The sequence below is a fragment of the Ctenopharyngodon idella genome, chromosome 3 (assembly GCF_019924925.1).
Source record: "Ctenopharyngodon idella isolate HZGC_01 chromosome 3, HZGC01, whole genome shotgun sequence".
Taxonomy (NCBI): domain Eukaryota; kingdom Metazoa; phylum Chordata; class Actinopteri; order Cypriniformes; family Xenocyprididae; genus Ctenopharyngodon; species Ctenopharyngodon idella.
Genome location: NC_067222.1, coordinates 36,350,399 through 36,373,824, shown reverse-complemented (window position 1 = coordinate 36,373,824; position 23,426 = coordinate 36,350,399). Strand labels below are relative to the sequence as shown.

General features: G+C 36.9%; 2 protein-coding genes across 2 annotated transcripts; both read left to right on the top strand.

Moving 5' to 3' along the window:
* The first annotated feature begins 4,324 nt into the window (after nt 1-4,324).
* grifin (galectin-related inter-fiber protein) lies at nt 4,325-9,602 on the top strand. The gene is made up of 4 exons (XM_051886226.1): nt 4,325-5,716; nt 8,102-8,181; nt 8,904-9,066; nt 9,179-9,602. The coding sequence occupies exons 1-4, from the start codon at nt 5,705-5,707 to the stop codon at nt 9,341-9,343; spliced, it is 420 nt and encodes a 139-aa protein (XP_051742186.1). The 5' UTR covers nt 4,325-5,704; the 3' UTR covers nt 9,344-9,602.
* Nucleotides 9,603-11,629: 2,027 nt separating this feature from the next.
* On the top strand, nt 11,630-18,363 carry LOC127508371 (neuropeptide FF receptor 2). Its single transcript, XM_051886224.1, is given in 3 exon segments — nt 11,630-12,243; nt 13,003-13,460; nt 13,463-18,363. Coding segments are annotated over 2 exon segments (1,287 nt in total). The 5' UTR covers nt 11,630-12,243; nt 13,003-13,174; the 3' UTR covers nt 14,464-18,363.
* Nucleotides 18,364-23,426: the final 5,063 nt, after the last annotated feature.

The window sequence follows — 23,426 nt, the reverse complement described above, 5'->3', positions numbered from 1 at the left end:
AGCTGATCATAGCTGTACAGGGTGGTTTTTGTATCTCATCTCCATAAATATATCTAGTAGTAGAGCTAATGCAAGGGCTAGAAATCAATTTATCCTTTGCTGAAACGTCCTCGTCATCGTGGAGAGCGCAGTTCATGGTTAAATAGCAACAACAGACGCCACAGGAGTGTAAGCCTTTAGAAAGAAGGAGAAAGCAGCGCGGCCGCACTTTCCACGCATTTTTAGACACGATATGTGAACGGCCGCTAACAGAGTTCATTGCAATTATAAAGCATTATCTATTGTGGAGAGTCATTTCATTATGGTTGTTGTAGCGCTGTGCTGGAAATTATTTTCAAGGAAGTACTGTGTCTTTTAATGGGTAAAGCTACAGTAATGTCTTCAGCTGGTCTGCTTGAGTTCCTTTATATATGAACTGGTTATATCTCTTAAGCCTAGTAGTGAATGTTTTATGAGCAGTAGAATAATCATATTAACCCGCACAAGTCACGAAGAGCCAAAGCACGACCAAAACAATGTTCTTCCACAAAAATGCATGCAGTTTGAGGGTCAAAAGTTACATAGTGTAGCTTTAAAGCCACACTATGTAATTTTTCGCCACTAGAGGTCGCTTATTCAAAACAAAGGCGTAGCTTGATGACGCTTTGATTTTGCGGAATCATGGGAGGTGTCATCTTCACATCTACAGCCAGTGGAAAATAATCGGGACGGGACTCAGGCAGAAATCATGTTCATAGATGAGATTGTGCGAATAACGAGAGACAAGTGCGACACATGGCATGAGAGCAGCGGAGCTTTTATTATGCCATAGTCTCCGCTTCCGCTTCTTCCAGTCAAGCGTTATGTGGGGTAATTCAGCATTGTTTTATCATATTAGATACATTTGAGTCTGTTGAAAGCTGTTATGGTGCTACTCTGCATTCACTTGGCGGCTACTGTGAAACTCTTGATGCACACTGCAGTAAACTAGATAGATATTAGGCATGGTAAAACATGGTACTTGCTGTAAATCAAGAAAATTACTGTGTTGAGCTTTATAACATGATTAGTTTTCTGTCGATGAATCCAAACAGTTGCTCACCGGTCTAATAAAACACATAATATATTAAAGAGTCTTTGGTGTTTCCATGGTTTCTACAATATAAAAAATGGAAATTAAGGGTAACGCGGGTATGATGTCACTGATAGGCTGGTTAAAATAGCTTATTTCTGTGGATTTAAACATTCTTGGAAACATTTGGGATAATATAAGTATGCAAGTCAACAAAATATATAACATTGTTCTAGTGGTTTTTGGATATTTTAACCCAAAATCTTATGTATTGTGCCTTTAAGTCATTAATTAACATTAACTAATGTATTACCTGAATTTTCCTATACATTCGGGTCATGAAATTCAGGTGGCTAAATTTCAGCCTGCAAAATTCATGCAAGATGTGCAAAATGAGCCAGAGCTGGACACTATTTCCATGTCTGTCCTTCTACACACTGAAAATCATCAGATCCTCTCATTCATATGGCTCATTCCAACACAAGTGGCATGATTCATGATGTTTTGACTGTCACAAAGAAGGGTCCTCAAGAGCAGCCTGTTGTGTGACCTCTGTCGTGCGCAGGGTGAGAAAATGCTGTCAGAGCTCCATCAGGCTGCCCTCCCTGGCATGCTGTAGTCTGGTCCCATCTGCACCATATGGCACATATTCACAAGGCTCTGAGAGAGTTGCATCGCACAGCATCATTATGTAAATGGAGATGCTGAGATCGGTGGGGGCCTTGCACACAAGGCCAGAACCTCAGCCTCTTCTCATTATCATGCGCACAAGACGGAGCAAACAAAGACACAGCATAATGACGCAGTGAATAATGGAGGCCTTTTAAAAATGGAGACATGGTTGATGCATGTTTGTCTTTTTTTGTCTAGACTCTCTTGGGAATGAGCGCTTTAAACCCTGAGACAGGACTGAGATGTAAACAACGAACTGGGAATTATTTGGGAACATGCTTGAATTGTTTCATGTTCTTTATAGCTCATATATATCTGGTTGTGTTTCTCAAAGAAGCATTTTATGGGGTGTTTTGTGAAGGGGTAAAACCGATCTGTGACATATACTGGTATAATGTATAGCCTGATTGTTTATACTGCAAGTGGAAGAATTTGTTTGGGCCCCTTTTAGATTTCACTTTTATTTATGGAACATAATATCGCTTCAGCGGAGAACAGAGTGGTTTGCTTTTAGTACAGTGGGAGTATCAGTAGCCTGATGACACAGTTCACAGGAGTTTTCTCCCAGGCCCTTACGTTTGGTGGGTTATTTCATATTAAGCTCCATCTTGTGTGAGTTAGAGATTATTAATGTGGAAAACTAGAATATATTTGGCTGCCCATAAAAATAATAACATTAGGTTATGGGTATGAAGTGCATCTTATAAAGTCAATGGAGAAAGAAAAGGTGATAATGATAAAAGGGGCAATGAATGTTATTTTTTCCCCTTCAACACCAAGCACTGTCATTGCCTTAGTTTTGTGGTGTCTATTTTGGTTTGACAACCAATAGCAACAGGGTTTTTCCTTTCAAGAATAGGTCTTTCCTGTATTCGTGATGAATATAAGTAAATCTTTGTCGCCCTCTCCAGGCCAAGTGTATACCTGCATAACTCTGATAGAATTGATTGTATTCATGCAGGGAAGCTGCTAAAATTCACTAAATTAACCTTAATTTTCCCTTTAAATTCTTTTAGTAGACTCAAAATGTATTATTGAAGGTATGAAAGATTTAGATATGCACATGCACTAACAAAATGTAACTGTAAGAAATATAACAATGTTGTTTGGGCTTGTGGATAATTTAAAAAGTATTTTTAATTTAATTCAGTTGAATTTGTTCCCTGAAAATAAAGATATAGAAAAAAAGCAAGTAAGAATAAATGAATAAATAAATAAATTAACTAAATAAACTGTCATTAATGTACATAGTCTATAGTGTATACACTAGTCAGACAGTCTTGCCATGTAAAAAATCATTGCATTTATTCATGCTCTATATCCAGGGTCACTGAGACAGATATAGCGTGTTATCAAGTTCGTAATCAGTTTTCTTGAGATTAGGAAAAGTAATAAAGATGCCGAACATCCAGTAAAGGCTTAGCTGTGCACAGCCCTGCACTGATGCAATATGTATATTGTGATCACACCACATAATGACACCAAACCACATCTGAACATATGAAAGCTGCCAGTGGAGATTTACAGCATATATGCAACGTTGGTGACTCAAACGTTCCTCTCCTCCACAGAATTCCCCCGGTGGCTTAGATTCTCAATAAAAATGTATGTATGGTAATAAATGGAGAATGAAATTTCAGTCCATGCTGATGTGTCCCTACAAGTGATTTTCTGTGATGAGAGAGAGGGCAGGCAACACAAACACTGGGCTCTGACTTTAAAGAGGACATATAGAGGTAATTACCAAATGAAACCATATTTATTATAAATAACGCTATTCTAAAAAGAGTTATGGTGGATCTTTTGTTCCTGCTGCATAAGACAACCTTCCCCCCAACCTCCACCATATAACCCCACTGGACAATTCATTTCACACTCTTTGACCCAGTGCATTCATGCATGTGTGCATTCAGATATGCACTTTATGTAATGCATTCAACTGTGTTTTATAACTACACTATTGTATCTAAGTGTGGTAAGTGTGGCTATCTGTCTGTGTATCCATCCGTATCTATCTATCTATCTATCTGTTTGTCTGTCTGTCTGTCTCTGTCTGTCGTTTTTATCGATCGTTTTATCTATCTATCTATCTGTCATCTGTCTGTCTCTGTCTGTCTATCTGTTTATCGTTCTATTGATCGTTTTATCTATCTGTCTGTCTATCTGTTTATCGTTCTATCGGTCATTTTATCTATCTATCTGTCTATCTATCTATTCATCCATCCATCCATCTATCCATCTATCTATCTATCTATCTCTATCTGTTTATCGTTCTATTGATTGTTTTATCTATCTATCTATCTATCTATCTATCTATCTATCTATCTATCTGTCTGCCTGTCTGTCAAATTCACTTTATTGGCATGACTGTAAATAATACAATATTGCCAAAGCTTGGAATACATATATACATAAAACAATAATAAAAACATCAAAATAATAGAAGAAAATATTATCAAATATTATAACACTATCAAATATTATAACATAAATTAACAGTCTAACAAATTAGAACATGTTTGTCTCTATATATCTATCTATCTATCTGTCCATCCATATGTCTGTTCAAGTAAATGTGAATATCTTTTCTCACAAGACTCATTCTAGATTCCTAAAAGCGTAAAGCCGACTTCACCAGAGAGTGTTTATTATCACTACAGCACTGGCATTAGAACCGACACGATGTGTCACAATGCTTTATTTGTGTGTTGTAGTTGATAGCTCATATTAGCATTCTGTTTAGACCCCCACCCAGTTACAAGCCATTTGTTGTCACTGTGTGTCTGGGCTCGTGGTACCCGAGAGGCACCTCACAGCCTCATATGAGATGTAATCTAGCAGGACGGAGCCCCTGGCATGCATGGAGATGACAGCATACTGTGATCAGAATACTGCTGTGTCCTTCCTTTCTATCTCAGGGGTAATAGGGGGTGCCTGGCCAACAGATGAGAAACTGCAGAGGAGCCAGGGGCCATGTGTGTAAACACACACACACACACACACACACACACACACACACACACACACACACTGAACTATACAAATTATATATGATCACTGGCAGAGAGTAGATGGGGTACTTTTAGACAATCTCCAAAGGCCATAGCAATAAGAGTCCACTTAGAAGATGTGCCTGAGTTTTTTTACTTGTTGTGCAAAGGCTGACATTGTACACAAAACCGTGATATTTTATTTAGGAACTCCTAGTATTGTTCAGGCCTAGGCGGTATAGAAATTCAGAGTATTTTGCAGCTGTAAGCAGGGACATACACTCGGCCCTGATGAGCTTTAGTGAGCCATTGTGACTAAAGGCAGACAGGAAATTCCTGAGGGCTGGCAGATTTGATAGGCTATAAAGCCAGAACAGACACCACATGGATATCTGTTTAATCCCCAGGATCAGCAGCCAATCGTTTACTGTTACAAAAAAAAAAAAAAAACACTTGAAAAAGTCACATGGCACCTCTCGCTCATTGCTGATGTCAACAATTCCTCTGCGCCAGCTCCTACGGGAGTCCCGAACGGCTGAAATACGGTCATCAAAATCACATTATCTTCCCCCAGATAATGTATACACTCCATTGGCTGAAAAACAAATCCTGTGATTCATTTCAATAGTGATGTTTTGTGTTTGGATCATTAACCACATCATTATTTCCATATACGATATCCATTATATTTGCAATCATGTTTATGCAACTGGTGAAGTACCTGAAGTACTCCACCGGTGATTTTGACCTAATGTTATTTCTGGTTGTCTATCACGAGCCTCCCATGTCGCCTAAGGCAAATCTGTTGTATTGCATTGTGTTTCTATGCTATATTTCTTCTATGCATGAACTTGCCACACACAAAAGCCTATTTTGCAGCCTTTATCCTGCTAAGCTCACCCTCACGTGGTATTCCCCTCTCTTTAAATGACCCCTCACCGCCAAAACACATCCAGCTGGAAGCTGATCAATAAACGGCACTGCTGACGAGATGACATTACGGGTAAGCAAAACACCCTCTGCTAACCTGAGAACAGAATCAGCTCAAGTTTGCTTATTGTGTTGAGTAACAGCCAAATATTTCAAGATTTACTGATGCAAAAATGTACTTGAGCACTTAAACAGAAAGGTGCTGATGTGATAAATGTAGATTGTGGTTTGGCATATTCAATTTTAATCATTTAAACCAGGAGCAGGTTTAGATGATAAATATTTGATTTAAAATGTGTACCTTCCTCTCCTATGAGATGACAGCATGACTCTTAATTCTTCTGCATAGCTCATTTCTCTCTCTCTCTTTCTCTCTCTGCACGCTAAACTAATGATGCTTTAATTATTTTCCATGCGGCTGCACTCAAAGTAATGGGGACATTAAAATAGGCTCAGTTTCGATCTAAAGAACACTCCATCACTACCTGTAAAACACCAGAAATCAGCTCACTTTACTTCTAAAGTCATTGAGAATCTTTTAAAAATCAATGGCTTTTGGTGCAGCTCCAAATCTGCACTTTTAAAACAAAAAGCTCACAAGTTGCTGCTTGCAGCATGCTCATATATGCTGCATGACATCTCGCGCATATCTTTGCAACCAGTTATTGGAGCCTGACGCTCAGCGTTGATGAGCCCAGGAAGCGTGACGAGTTTTGCAATTTCCCTTCGGTTACCCAAACAGTCCTCACCCTGTGGCACCAAGCTCTATGAAAGTGGTTCATAATTCAGATAACAGAGCATGAGGCACAGCACAGAAGCACATCTGAGTCTCAGATAAAACAGGTGCTGGCCAATGGAGCTGAGTTGATACTGCGGATGCAGGCGGCGCCTTACCTCTGCTCAAAGGAACCTCATCCTCTCATGTTCTTCCAGTCATCACTTAATTTATTCTCCAAGTCTGCCCGATTTCTGCCAGCTAGCCCAGTATCTTTATATTGCCTCGTTCATGTGTTATCTAAACTGTTTTTGTTAATGCTATGGCTTCATACATTTTGCATTTTGTGAATTGGGATTTTGCCGACCTTACTAGTCAATTAACATTTGCCTACCACAGCAACAAAAAAAAAAAAGGGGGGGGGGGGGGGGGGATTTCATTCATCAGTAATGGATGAGATCATTTACTCAGTTGTCTGTGTGAAATACTACTGCTTGTTAGATTATTAATGCCATAGATAGCTTCAAGCCACAGAATATTGCTTTAGCGTCTTCATTTCCTTCTCAAATGGCAATAGCCATGCAGTAAAACAAAGGTCTATCAATTCTTGATAAAGTCAGAGATGAGTTTCCTGAATGGACGTCTGTCCAATTGTAGCTCAATGATAGGCTTATAAATCTGATGATATTTGGTCATTTGGACAATATCAGTATTGGCTTTCACTTGTGTCATCTCCTAAAATTACCAACAGCCATGTCAATAGATGGCTCAAAAAAAACAAAAAAAATGTGTATATATATATATACAGTACTGTGCAGAAGTCTTAGACCACCACCAGCTTTGTTGTTTTAGCAAAGTTTTAATGACCATCCATATTTATTTTTTAATCTTTATTTCAATATAAACAGAAAATACAGGAAATATGTAGACAAATGTAAAAAAAAAAAAAAAAAAAAATCAGAACAAAATGGCTTCTTTAAGCATTTTCTTCGAGAAACTGGAAGAAGTCCAGGAGGTCCACTTCTGTCTATCAGTCCGTGCGTGGAAAATTACTAATTTTGTCTTTTTCTTAGCCAATCAGAATCAGTTAACCTGAAGTAATGACATAGATAGTGGACTCTGTTAGAGTATAATTGTTGTGGAAATGTGAATGTACGCAGAGCGGCCTACAAACTCCTTGTGAGACTTGAAGCTGGCTTCTACTGATGAAACTGCAAACTATTCTTCAGTAAAATTTTCTTCAATTTATTTATTAATTATTTTTTTGTTTTTTAAATTCACATTCACATTTCCACAGCAATTATACTAGACAGACAGAAGTGTATCTCCTGGACTTCTTCCAGTTTCTCAAAGAAGAAAATCTGAGAAACTTCTCATCAGATTTTGAAAGTTTTCTTGTCTTTCCAGTCCTTTTCCATTCCATTCCCTCCAGGTGCTCAACTGTAAGGGGAGGTCACTAAATACTTGCCACTTCAGCCTATAGAAGTCATTCTTTCAGATTTTTTTTTCTGTCATTTAATACTGCATACAAATTTCCTTAAGACAATGTCTTAACATAATGGCTATGTTATGCAATTGGCCCCTGATCTGCTTTATTATACTTTAATTATATCAACAACCCTGCTTTCTATTATCAGTATCGATATAAACATCAGCCTTTGAAAAAGCCTAAATGGATTTACCACCACTCAGTACTACTCATTCAAAGTGATGATGCTTGTTATTTTGTATGTTTCTAATCAGTTTGAGGCGTCCTGTCCTGATGGTCTGTGTCCAGGATGGAGTATTATCCTGAAAGGAGAGACTCCAGCAGAGGCCAGCAAGTAAGTCCTCAGCTCCTCTAAAGCTCATTGTCTAAAAAAAACATTGGGTCTTTCTATTAAAAAAAAAAACCTTGTTCTTAAAAAAACAAAAAAAAACCTGTTGTGCTACTAGAAAACTATAGATTAAATTTGCTTCTTTTATCACTCTTCAGAATGGACCATGAGATACAGAAGAGAGATTCAATACTTCTGTTCTGTGAGAATGAAAATATCCGTAGCAATTTTCTGTTTTTCTCAAATAACTCATATTGATGAATGACTCATTCATCAGGTTGTTTATAAAGAATAACTGCAATGTAAACTATTTCAGATAGATAGATAGATAGATAGATCTTGGAAGAACAATAATAAAAAGCTTAAGCAGTAGATCAGAATAATAATAATGTAGCAATCATAGGAGACACGCATGCATGTGTTAATTCATTTATGTTATTTTCGTTGGAACGCACAAGAGAACAGATTTATCCTGGGCTCAATCCAGATGCGGTTCAATTATTATTCCTTTATAGAGACAAACACAAGCTAAAATATAATCTGGGCCAAACGTGATTTTCTTTCATCTTTTCTCGTTAAAATTCACCTGTAGGAGAGTGACGGACAAACGCTCAAGCACAAGTGCCTCATCTTAGCGCAATGATAGCCCTTCAAGCAGCTGTCTCAGTTTCAGTATTGGCCAAAATCATTTGTTCATTATAGCGTTTGGGTTTTTCTCTGTCCTCAAGGTTTGAGATCAATTTCCTGTGTGAACGCGATGACAGAGTAGCTTTCCATTTCAACCCCCGCTTCACTGAGTCCGATATCGTCTGCAACTCCTACATGGCCAACCACTGGGGGCAGGAGGAGAGGTGCAGCAGCTTCCCCTTGGGAGTAGAGGAGCCTTTCCAGGTGATAAAGCATCATGAGAACATTTTTATTGACAAAGTATCACAAGAAACAGGAATTGTGTTTGATTATGAGTGAGTGATTTAGTCAGCATCGACTCCCTGTCTCTTAACAGATTGAAATTTACTCTGACGATGATAACTTCTACGTTTACATTGACGAAACCAAGGTGATGCAGTATAAACACCGGGTGGAAGAGCTGAAGACCATCACAAAAGTACAAGTGGTGAATGATGTCAATATCTCCTCTTTAGAGATCACCAAAAAACACTTCTACTGAGGGTGGGCAGTAAGGTCAAGCAGATGATTCATTTGGAGTGCGCCTTTTGTTTGTTTACAGTGAGTTATTGTTTTTTGCATTCATGTTTACACACCTTTCATGCCTCTTGGGTTCATCTTCCCGTACAGGTATGATTATTGGTATTGACATGCCTTAGCTGAACTACATATTCATATGAATCTGTCAATAAATGGGAGGTTTAAAAAAAGATTCATTAAAGACTCGTCTGGTCAGAGTGTTCTGAGTAACTTCCTATTTTCATCAGTGTCAAAAAAGATTCTGCAGATCCAGCTGGGCCTGCTTATAAGAAAATGTACTAAGAAATCAATGCTAAAAATATGCTCACGTCTCATTGAATAACAGCACAAAAATCAATAGTCTCGTTCTATTGTGACATCACAGGTATTCTCTGCCAAAATACCCAAAATGTTTCACATTGTCTTTGCACAGAAGCATTTACTGTAGAATAGAAATATAAAATGATACATAGTACATACGTTACAGTTACCCAAACTGACATAAAACTCTTAGTACTTTACAGTTCAGAATTTGTGGATGGTAAGATGTTTTTAAAAAAAAGTCTTGATCAAAAATATTGCAAAAACAGTAATATTGTGAAATATTATTACAATTTAGAATAATTATATATTTTATAAAATATATTACATTTATTTCTGTGATGTCAAAGCTGAATTTTCAGCATCATTACTCCAGTCTTCAGTGTCACATGATCCTTCAGAAATCATTCTGATATGATGATTTGATGCTCAAAAAAACATGTATTATTATCAATGTTGAAAACAGTTTTGCTGCTTCATATTTATGTGTATTTTTTAGGATTCTTTCATGAATAGAAAGCCCAAAAGCATTTATTTGAAATAGAACATTTTGTAACATTATAAATATCTTGACTGTCCTGACTGAGTAAAAGTATTAGCTTTTAAAGTAAAACACTTTTGAATGGTAGTGAAAAGTGGTCAGAAATTTTCTTTAATCATTGATAATGCAGTATGTTCCCATTTTTGGGCAGATATGACGTCAAAGATTGCTGAGAGTGTCGTTCTGTAGCCAGACTAAATATAGCTCGTATAAAGTGCTTTAACAAAGTACATTACATCATAAGGGCATCCCATCATAAAATGCTGTTTATAGCCTGAAAAGCCATTAAAAGCTGATAATAGGCTGTTTAATGGCAGGTGTGACAACTTTCCCCATATAATGTGACAAAATGAATGTCTATGGAAAGTAAACTTTCTTCAATAGCTTTTATATAGCTAAGGTTTTAAACTGTGCCTATAGCCTACAAAAATCAATTTTCAAAAATAATCCTACCCTGAGAAATATTCATTCATTCATTCATTCATTCATCTGTGGCTGTGATTGTATTTGTGTTCTGATACGTTCTGAGCAGTGTTGGGGAAAGTTACTTTTAAAAGTAATGCATCACAATATTGCGTTACTCCCTAAAAAAGTAACTAATTGCATTACTTAGTTACTTTTTATGAAAAGTAATGTGTTACATTACTTTTTCATTGCTTTTTCTCACCTGGGCTGGGCTTGCTTGTTTGTTTTTTAATAACAACAAAAAAGTTCTATTTTTGGTAAATGTAAAGGCCCTTTCACACCAAAAGTGAAATGAATGAGCCTCAGGCTGAAGGAAAAGCATATTTACTCCTGTACAGTAGAGGGCGCAGCTCAAACAAACCTTTCAGCTGTGCTGCTGTTCTTTGGCAGTTTAATACACGCTCCGAACCACTGATTCGAAACAAAAGATTTGTAAAGCTTCAAAGCCCATCACTAGATATTGTTGAATAAAGTTGTTTTTTTGCCGCACAAAAAGTATTCATGTAGTCACATGAACTGTTTTAAATATGTCTTTAGTATATTTGTGGAATATAGTTAATTATTACAGGTTTGTGTAAAATTCTGAGATTGCATTTCACTGTTATTATTCATTTTGAGGAATACTGAATGTTTTCATGCAAGTGAGATGAGTAAATGCATGTTCACATTCAGTCTAGAACTACAATAAGCTTCATGTTTACACAGCGCACACAACACCTCTGCACTTTATTTCTCTCAACATGGGGACAGGAGGGCTGTCAGTCAGTAAACGGGAGAACAATTTAACTTGCGTTACTTATTTTGAAAAAGTAACTTAGATATTTTGTTGTAAATTGAAAAAGTAATGCATTACTTATTTGAAAAAGTAATCTGATTACATAACTCAAGTTACTTGTAATGCGTTACCCCCAACACTGGTTCTGAGACTTGAGAATTGTCATGGTTTGTTTTATGGACATATTTTTCCAGTTGTACTCATTAAGTTTGGACCAGTAGATCACACACGTGCTGATCAATATCATCATGCTGGACTACACTATTGACTGGAGCTCCATTGATCAATTGTTTGGTGTGCTTGCTTGTTTCGTTTTTTTTTAAGCACTTTGTGAGCTATATTGGGTAAACATTATTATTATTACTCAATTGAATGACGCAGATGGTCATGTGACCTCATGGCGGCAACCATGATGAGGCGACCTTTTCCGTGTGGAATAAACCAGGTTTTTCTTTTAAAAAAGTATTTTGTAGAGTTCATTTCATTCGAGTGTACACTATTTTAATGAAATTTCTCAAAAGTTGCGTTCCTTTCGTTGTGTGTACAACTTTTTAATTAGCAAAACATCGGTGAGTGGAGCTTTAATTACGTAGCCAGTGTGTGCAGAGCGATGAAGTGAATGAGAAAACTGCTCCCATCACATCAGGGACACGCATCGCCTCCGCCGGCAGAGAGTCGTGTGAGCCACATCCGCAGACACTCATTTCTTCCCATCAGCTGGAGATGAAGGAGATACACACAGTCTGTCCTCTGATTGCACATGACGCGCGCACACATATCGGTATGTACTTAGATTTCTGATTACTTTTATCCTGCGTAATTTTGATGCAGTTTGCATTGTACTCTAATGCATGACAGAAGTAAATAAGGTGAAAGTGATTAATGCGTAATATGTCAGAGGAAAAATCGCTAATAGGTAGTACTTAAAAACAGCTGTGTTTACAACACAGTATTAGCCTAACTTACATGCAATTTATTATGTTTAAGCAGCTAGTAAAGACAGAAGATTTATTGTTGCTCCAGATCCTTCATTCCCGAGAGTTTGCGCAATTCCAGTTTAATCTTGATTTTGAAGAAAAAATAAGCATGCAATATTAAAAGACAGACTTATTTCTGATACTTATTATTAATGTTCCTGTGCTGAGAGTTCATTTTAATTATTTCCAAAGAACAATTACTCAATGCTTGTTTTCTCTAATGGTTTTGTTGGATGGTATAACAAATACCTAGCTCAAAATGAGATTCATTTTTGCAAAATTGTGTCCTTAAGTAACATCACACAACATCAAATACTATTTGTTCTGGTTAAGCAGCTGATTTATTGTACCAGCGACTTATTGTGGTTTGCATAATTCACATCTTGCCTGACAAAAGAGAAGATTGTAAAGAAAATGTAATATTAAAAGAGAGAGTTATTTGTGAAATCTTTTATTGATCAGGTGGTAGATTTTAAGGCTTACAGTTAAGTCAGTGCAATTGCTTGGATTTCTTGTTATCTCTTAATTGAATTTCCCTCCTAATGTGTGTCGTGTTTCCGTAGATGGCAGTTGGCTAAATGATGGATTTCATTACCTTACTCGTTTTGGCTGAAGATGAAGATGACTTAAGCTTTAGTAATCGACTCTGGAATGTCTGAAGCAGCCTTTGGATTCCAACTACTGCATATCAAAACACCACATATCTCCTGAACCTTTAAGAGACACAAAAGGAATATGAATTTCACTGCAGGCTTGCTGAAAAATGAGCCTCTGCTCTTAAACACCTTGCTGTCCTTGAATGCCTCTTTCCACGGTGCCGAGGACTTCATGAGCGATGTTTTCCTCCATCAGAGTGGAGAGCTGGAGAGGCTGCTGCTGCTGACGATCAAAGAGCCCACCACCATCGCTCTCACGGTGATGTATTCGTTATCATTTGTGGTGGGATTCATTGGAAATCTCATGGCTATTCGAATGCTTACCTGCCAGAAGAGTAAGAGGATGCAGAGCATCAGTGCCACCCGAGTTTACTCATCAACTTGGCAGTGTGTGATCTGATGGTGGTTTGCATCTGCATGCCCATCACCCTCGGCCACACCATTTATACCGCATGGGTGTACGGAGACCTCCTGTGCCGGGCCGTTCCCTTCATCCAGGCCGTGTCCGTGTCGGCCAGCGTCCTCAGCCTGACCGTCATCAGCGTCAACAGATACTACAGTGTTCACAGCCCTCTGAATTCCCTCTCGTACTTCACCCAGAAGAAGATCTACATCACCATTGTGTGCGTGTGGGTCTTGTCCTCTGCCATTTGTGCGCCTTTGCTCTTCATGATCAAGCTGGACAAGATCCACTTGATCGACATCACCGTGCCAATCTGCAGAGAGCTGTGGCCACAGGCTAGACTCAAGCAGGTCTACAACGTGCTCCTTTTCGTGGCTCTCTACTGCATCCCTGTGACCTTTAACCTCATCATCAGCTTCCTGACTGGCCGGAAGCTCTGGAGGGCTTCTCAACATTTCGCAGACTTCGATCCACACAGCCAGGCCTTGCACGCCTCACGTTTGAAGATGCGCAAGAAGATCGCCAAGGTGGTGGTCACTTTGGTCCTCCTGTTCGCCGGCTCCTGGCTCCCACTCTACGTAGCAGACATCCTCATTGACCGCGAGGTTCATCCCCCTAACTGGGTTCTGCATACTCGCCCTTTCGCGCAGTGGTTGGGCCTCACTAACTCCAGCCTCAATCCCATCTGCTATTGTTTCTTGGGTGATTTGTACCGTTCTGCCAGAGCAGTCAGGTCCAAGTATCATCAGAGGATGCTCTCCGTCCTTAGATCCTCCAGCTCTTTTAAACTGTCCAGTTTGCTCTCTCTCAAAAAGCAGAAATCTGGCCGGCAACAAGGCGCCGTGAGCCAGGTGTCAGTGGAGACTCTTTCTGATTGGTGTTCCAACAACAGCCAGATGGTGTCTCTCCATAGCCTCTCAGAGAAGATCATGTCTACAAGCAATCTTGAGTTATCGAACTTGTAGTCAGGGCGCATATTACCTGAAAGGACACGGCACTTAAAGGGATAGTTTACCCAAAAACAGCTTCTTTTGTGTTCCACAAGAGAAAGAAAGTCATACAGTTTTCGTAACACCATGAGGGTGAGTAAATAATGACAGAATTTTCATTTTTGGGTGGCCTATCTCTTTACGTTTTATTGTACTACTGTCAAAAAGCATGTGATTCTGATGATTTGATGCAACATCAGCATAATTTGTGTTCATAACTGACCATCTACAGTTACATTGCATCTTGACCAGTGTTGGGGAAAGTTACTTTTATAAGTAATGCATTACAATATTGTGTTACTCCCTTAAAAAAAGTAACTAATTGCATTACTTAGTTACTTTTTATGAAAAGTAATGCGTTACATTACTTTTGCATTACTTTTTCTCACCTGAACTGGGTTTGCTGAATGTTTTCGTGCAAGTGAGATGAGTTCACATTTAGTCTAGAACTACATTAAGCATCACGTTTACACAGCGCACGCAACGTCTCTGCACTACCCTGTTTATCTCAACATGGGGACAGGAGAGCTGTCAGATAATAAATGTGAAAACAAAGTAACTTACGTTACTTACTTGAAAAAGTAACTTAGATATTTTGCTGTAAATTGAAAAAAGTTTTGCGTGACTTTACTAGTTACTTGAAAAAGTAATCTGATTACATAACTCAAGTTACTTGTAATGTGTTACCCCCAACACTGATCATCATACACGGTACATGAATAAAAGTTGCTTGATTTAAAGTGTGACTTTCTGTATATAAAGGGCACTGTTTTGTATAGACATCACTGACATGGATTGTACATAAATGCTGAATTAAGGCAAAGTCAAATGTTCACATGTGAAAATGTGATAAAATGTGAATCAATGCGATAAACTTTTTAATTTGAACGAACAGCTGTTCAAACAAAAACGAACATTCACATGCAGTTAATGCAGCAATTTTTGGTAACACTTTATTTTACAGTGTCATTGTTACATATGTTATAAACTTATACATAACTATAAATTATGCATAATTACATGCAACTAACCCTAAACCAAACCAAACCCTAATCCTAAACATATAGTAATTACATGTAGTTACTTAATATTACTCAGTAATATAATTATAGTTGTAACAAAGACACCTTAAAATAAAGTGTAACCCAATTTTTTTACAGAGAGGTGTTATAAACTCACATTTTCACTCACATTTTCTTACATTTAATAGGACATTATATAAGGAAAAACACTAGGCAAGCGATCAAAAAACAATGATCAACACATGAAAGTTTGGCTTCTTGAAAACAAGAATGCATTGCACTGTGAAGACTGTTACGTCAAAGAGCTATGACTTGGTGGAGCTCACAAACAGACTATTTTTCTAGGTGATAGTGAATAGTAGAGGATCTGGCGCTCATTCTTTGTAGCCTACTCTTGTATTTGGTGTGGTTTGATAAAACCCATAGCAAATACAAAAAACTTAACGGCATTTTGAAAACATGTATATACTCTGAGAATTCCTTTATTATCTGTGACAGACAGGTTTCAGAAATGGAAAGTTGCACAGCACTGCTTTCGTACTTTTCTGTAAGCGCCATCTACTGTCAGAGAGTGAATTTGCATTTAAATTCAGTCCGTCTGTTGGGTTTTTGCTGTTGTTGTTTTTATTACTCTTTGGTCTGAAAAGACGAATCAAATGCAAAAATCAGACCAAATTTTCTTGTCGAACATTTGTGTTGGTGTGAACAGGCCTTTAATAAAAAAGTAGGACAGATGTATTTTAAATCATGGGTTTTCAAACTGGGGTCCAGGGCGCCACAAAAGGCCACTAGGAGCTAAACAGAAAATTTTACAAAATGTATTATTTAGGACTCCTAAAGTTAACTTAAGATATTAATTAAACATGTTTAACACAGTGTACAACTTTTTAATTAGCAAAAATTGGTGAGTGGAGCTTTAATTACGTAGCCAGTGTGTGCGGAGCGATGAAGTATTAAAAAACAGCTGTGTATTATGTTTTAGCAGCTAGTAAAGACAGAAGATTTATTGTTGCTCCAGATCCTTCATTCCATAGAGTTTCACAGTTTAATCTCGATTTTGAAGGAAAAAAAAAAAAGCATGCAATATTAAAAGACCTATTTCTGATACTTATTATTCAATGCTTGTTTTCTCTACTGGTTTTGTTGGTTGGTATAGCAAAAAACTAGCTCAAAACTGTCTGAAATGAGAATAATATTGCAAAATTGTGTCCATAAGCAACATCACACAATATCACACACTATTTATTCTGCTTAAGCAGCTGATTTATTGTGGTTTGCATAATTCACAATTTAATCTTGCATGACAAAAGAGAAGATTGTAAAGAAAATGAAAATGTAATATTAAAAGAGAGTTATTTGTGAAATCTATCATTGATCAGGCAGTAGATTTTAAGGCTCACAGTTAAGTCAGTGCAATTGCTTGGATTTCTTATTATTTCTTGTATTTTAAATCATGGGTTTTCAAACTGGGTTCCAGGGCCCCACAAAAGGCCACTAGGAGAAAATTTTAATCATAATATTTTACAAAATGTATTATTTAGGACTCCTAAAGTTAACTTAAGATATTGATTAAACATGTTTAACACAGTCATTTTACAGTAAACACATTTACCAAACTGAATATTCTTACTGTTTCATTATGCTTTCTAAATTTGCACAAAATTTTCACTGTTTTGTGAAAAATATGTTTATTTTCAAGTGGCCATCGCTCTTTCCCTATGACCTACAAATATGTTAAAGAATAGTTTGTATTTGTGTCATTCTACTGATTTTCTCTTTACCACCATTGCCTTTAGCTTGAGGGTTGTAGCAATATCAGCTAATTTTTATGTGTTTCAAATGATATTTGCTGTGAAAAACTGCTATTGCATTGAAAAGAAAAATAAATGAATATAAAAATGTTCCAGGCATCAAACTGTACTCTAATAGTAGTTAGAAAAAAATACACTGTCGACTTTTTTCTGAATTTTTCAGATATTTTAATCACTTGCTTTGGCTTTAGAACAATTACAATATAAAAGCCAATTATTCAATTGTCCTTATAGTATCATGTTTAATATTTTTCTCATGTAAATGGGTCTTTACATACATAAATATATATTGGAGTCCTTGACTTAAAAATGTTTTGAAAACCCTGTTTTAAATTTAGGTGGATACAAAAAATGTAGTAATTGTACAGTGTATTACATTGATTGCTCATACTTTCCCTATAAGCATAAGCGTGTACATTTGCATTCATTCAGAGTTGTCATTTTTCAAGGTCAGGAAATGGTCAGAGTGAATGTATAGGTCCTAAATGCCTTGTAAAAATTCATAGCAATTCGATTTAATTAAATGTACTGTGCTTGATTGTGAATAATCATTTGTACTTGCCTTTTTTAATGGAAACCAACGTGAATAGAATCAGAGATGGTCCACTGAGTAAAGCTGCCCTCAGATCTTGATGGGAATAGATCCATACACTGAAGAAGAGAATATAATGAAGTATAAACACAACCATCGCCTCTTCATTTCTGTTATTATGAGACTTTGTGAGAAGATTTACAAAAGCCAAAGATAGACAAAACAGAATTCATAAAAGTCTGAATGACACAGTGGGAACGCTACAATAACAAAAGAGTACGTGAAGCCGTATAGGCACTTTATATCATCATTCAAGTATCATGAATCCTCGTCTCAGCAAGAGCTCCATCTTTTTCTTCCACAGACATGTGATCACAGACACTAGCATCGCCCTTCATATTCATGCTAATTCTGATTAGCAACTGTCACATCACTCAATATGCAGAATGGTGCTTGATTAGCCTGTAATACTCAATAATGGTATTTCACTTTAGTATGAACGAGTGACTACTGAGAGCAGTTTTTGGAAGCTGATGAATAGTAATTCTGTTCAGGAGATAGACAGACCGCAGCAGTTATTAACCCGAGCTCAGTTGCACGTCTTTCACAGGAACTGGGCGTAATAGAAAGAACAAGGAGCACTTTTTGAATTAAAAAATAGAGTGAATGAGTGAATATCTGGAAGATAGTATCATCCCTCTAGATGCGCTGACATAAAATATATGTTTTATAATCTGACACATTCTCGATTTATATTTGGATTCAAGAATATTCCAAATAAAACTCGATTTTATCAAGCTGAATATGACAAATGAAGTGGCTTATTTTATTACAACTCAAAAACGTTGAAGTTTCAGACCAAATTCAAATTAAATTTGTAATCTAAATCTACACTAAGATCCATGGCCAATGTAATGAAGAATTGCAAAACGTACTTGTGATGTACTAACAAAGTGTACATGTTAATGTTTTTATCTTTATTAACATACCAATGGGCCCAAATATCTTGTTTTTTCCTTTGAAAAAGTTATGATGTACAACGAATTCAGATTTTTAGATTCTGGGTCACTAATGAAAGAAGCAAATGTGTAACAACATTGATCATGTGACTCTTTGTACTGTTGGTCAGATGTTTTTCTTCCATTGAAGCTCAAGATGTTCTTTGTATAATATCTGATATTTTAGCATGGCTGTATATTTCTATTTCTTAAATTATCTATAATAAATCAAGACAGCCATGCTAAAAAAAATATCAGATATTAGAACAGTCTGTGCTGTTATTGTTGTGTAAGAATTCAATGCTCTAGTCTTTTGTGCTGTCCAACCCAGCCTGTGTTGCATTTGTTTAACTCTTTTTTGATTATGCAGTCAACTAATTCCATTAACCTAGTCTTGGCATGGCTCAAATGAAACTCAGCCAGGCATTTCATTCTCTGCACCCTTTATATCTAAGGAAATTATAGGGTAATATCTGCTTTAAGTACGCATATCTAATATTAATAACAATTCACGTTCTAAAGGGTTCAGTGCATGTAATTGTTTGCATGAATTGTGTTATTGTATCAATGTTCACAGAGTAACTGATCAACAAAAGATAAAAATATCTTTTTTTACAGTTCGACTCTTGTTAGTGGGCTCTAATCTGTCACTGAACAGATCATTTTAAACCTCTGGGTATTAACAAAGTCCCTTTAAGACAAGTCATTTCACTCAGCTGCCATCTTTGAAACGCCTCTCGGGCATTCAAGTGCAGCTCCTATCTCTTTGAATGGGGAAACATCAAATTCTACAAAGCTGTTTGCCAAGCTTTTGATTAAATTTCATATTTGAAATCACCAATGAAATCTGACAACAACTGTCTCATAAATTTTGTTTCTGAACGCTTGAATCATGACAAAAACTGTATTTTCCAGTCTGGATCAAGCTAATGTACATGCGCAGTCCGCGTCTCTTGTGTCTCATTTCGGAGGCGCGCGTCTGTCTGTTTCTATAGGAACCGGAGCTTCTAACGGCCGCTGTAATGACGCGATGACTTTACTAATCGGCGATTGGCTCTTATTTAGAAGGCGGGACTTATTCCGCCATATTGCGCGTTGCACTTTCTCTCATTCAAAACAATACGAGTGACGCGTCTTGTGTTATTCCAAAGCCACTGGAAGGCAAGCCTGCAACCCTTTAGCCAAAAAAGCATAACGGCTAATACTAACGCTCCGCCCCTGGCGGTATGCAGGGACGAAGACCAGAGGCTGTTTTTTGAATGGATGTCAATGGAGGAGAGGCTTCACTATACTGATTAAACAGCTTTTGTGGGGAAATAGCTAATCATTTAATTAATCGACAGCCTGTTTGCTAATCTTCAGCATGTTTTACACTAAACAATACTTTTTTTGGGAACTATATGTAGATTTTAGCTTGATAAAAATGTATTTTTTTCAGAGAAGGCAGACTAGTGTTGCGACTGATGTCACTGCCATTACACAATAGGCTGAGAGGTGCTGCACGTGATTAAGTTAGCCGTTACGCTTTCTCCAATGGTAAGAGATACAGAGCTCTCATCTCCCTATAATATACAATCTCTGGTTATTCTATCCACCTTATTCCTACGCCCCATGATGCTTTGCACGAATTATGGGTGTAACCAAAGCCACTGGAAGGCAAGCCTGCAACCTTTAGCCAAAAAAGCGTAACGACTAATGCTAACGCTCCGCCCCTGGCGGTACGCAGGGACGAAGACCAGAGGCTGTTTTTTGAATGGATGTCAATGGAGGAGAGGCTTCACTATGCTGATTAAACAGCTTTTGTGGGGAAATAGCTAATCATTTAATTAATCGACAGCCTGTTTGCTACAACTGGGTACAATGAGATGACGTTATTCTACTCACCCTTCAACCAACGAACATTAAAAGGACATTTAAAAGTGTAAAAGCATCAACAAGGTACTTTCAAAAGGCCATGAAAAAGTGTGATTCTTTCCACAGCAATAACGGACAGTTAAATATATAACTATAGTGATATATATCTGTATTATGTAATATACGTTGCCTTAATAAAAAAATGTTCATGAATTTCAGCATTGTGTGATGCTATTTCAAAGTGATTTCCATCATTTTTACAGATAATAAATTGTATTTAACTGTGAAAACAAACCTGGAAAGAGACGTAAGGCTTTGAGGAGAAAAACGAGAGACTCTTCGTGCATTCTGTGAATTATTAATGGGATATATCGTAAATTATATGGGGAGAACAGACCACCAATGTGCAGTATATGTTGTCCTTTTTCATACTATTACAGCGGTATGCAAAGGGACAAAAGAAAATAATCACGAGGATAGAAAGCAGTGACTGAAAAGAGCTCTTGCCATAGATATTCTTGTTAGCCTATAACATGTTATGTTAAAATACCAAGCATTACATTATTCTCATGATGTCTGAAAATAAAACATGAAAGAAAAATTGACAGCTCATTCAGTCAAACTGACGGATAAGCTTTATTTGTAGGGCAACCTTATGATTTGAAACGATTCGTTTCGGTCTTTTTAAATGGAAGTTCCCCAAACCGGAAGTACAACCGAAATACAATTCGAAATGCAGTAGGCTAGTCAGGAATAAGGTGGATAGTCTTTGGTATTAATAAGGAGTTGATTCTCCCAACTGCTTCTACTTGGAAGTTTTCCATTAGATGTTGGTACATGACTGCAGGGATTTTCTCCCATTCAGACACAAGGAGCTGATGGGGTCTGGCTCGCTACTATTCTAATAAATCATTCCAAAATCTTCAGTGGGGTTCAGGTCTGGGCTTTGTGCAAGCCAGTATAGTTCCTCCAAGATAAATTAAATATTGTACAATTATTTTTTAGTGTTTCAACCCAAAATAACTTTAGTCCGTAGCAGATAAATATGAGAACATTACCTCAAAATTTGATAGGCTATAAACAGACCCCAGGAAAAAAAAACAAAAAAGAAAAAAACAACAACTTTGGTTACATACACCATTCAAAATTTTGTGGTTGGTAAGATATTTTAAATGTTTTTGAAAGTCTCTTATGCTCTCCAATGCTGCATTTATTTGAACAAAAATATAGGCGAAGACAGTAATATTATGAAATCGTATTAGAATTTAAAATAAATGTTTTCCAATTTTAATATATTGTAAAATGTAACTTATTCCTGTGATGCAAAGCTGAATTTTCAGCACCATTACTCCAGTCTTCAGTGTCACATGATCCTTCGATCCTTCAGAAATCATTCTAATATAATGATTTGATGCTCAATATTTCTTATTATCATTATCAATGTTGAAAACAATTGTGCTGCTTCATATTTTTGCTGAAACCATCCTAAACCAAAAAATGAAAAGCAGATACGCAACCATGAGGTTCAACTCAGAAAATTAAAATGACAAACTAGAAAAAAACTGAAACACTCACTCTATATTCATGAACATGACTTTATTTCTTTAAAACAATGGCGTTTCAGACAACTTCAAGGTCTTCATTAGACATTAAGCCACAAACTCATCAAAACATCATTTTTAAGAAATAAAGTCAAGTTCATGTTTGTAGATCGAGTGCTAAAACCATAATTTTCCAGGATTCTTTGATGAATAGAAAGTTCAAAAAGAACAGCATTTGTTTGAAATAGAAATCTTTTGTATCATTATAAATGTCTTTGCTGTCACTTTTGATCAGTTGAACATGTCCTTGCTGATTCACATTGCTGTATTAATTTCTTTCAGAAAACAAAAACAAACAAAAAACTTTTTTTTTTTAAAATTTGAAACCTTTTGAAAGGTAATGGCTATTAAAGCTAAAGGGTTACAACCATCCCCAGTCTCCTTTTTTAAAGCATTCATCCAGCAAATGAGACAAAATGGGATCATTCAAATGCTTTTGTCAAAAAAAGAAAAACGCCTTTGAAAAGCTTTCAGTGCTAGTAATATCTCAAATACCTCAAACCTTAAACATAAATTTATGAAATACATGTTTAATATTATACTGATGCTTTCAGATGTACTTCTACAAATGGCAGAAGAGCTTCAAGACCATTATGTACTATATGTACAAATGTATGGAGCAAAGCCATGCCATGTCATCATTATGAGTATAAGGGAAAGACAGAAGAAGAGAGTCTAATGGATGTCTCTAGTGCCTCTATTCCTAACCCTGTTAATCACATTATTTCCTGAATCATTGATCCAACCTGCAACAATCAGTTCAAGGATACCCAGTGATAGATTCTCTTCCTTCCCAGTGCAAAAGTGACTCATTTTAACCCACTTCCATTAAGCCCAGCAGGGTGAGTCAGTGAATAAATACAGATTAGATACATAGATACAGATAAATACAGTCACATATCATCCAACTAATTACATCTACAACATTCCCTTTAATACCACTCATTTCCTAAGATAAAGCCGAGATACCTGAGAGCACCTGCTATGATCTCCTCAGCAGTGGATGAGTGCAGGTTGATACACTCGTACTGTTCACTCACTCATAATAACCACTTCCCTCAAAAACTCCTCAAGGTCATCTAAAGTAAATAATGCCATGCTACGGCATAGCCTATAGCTCC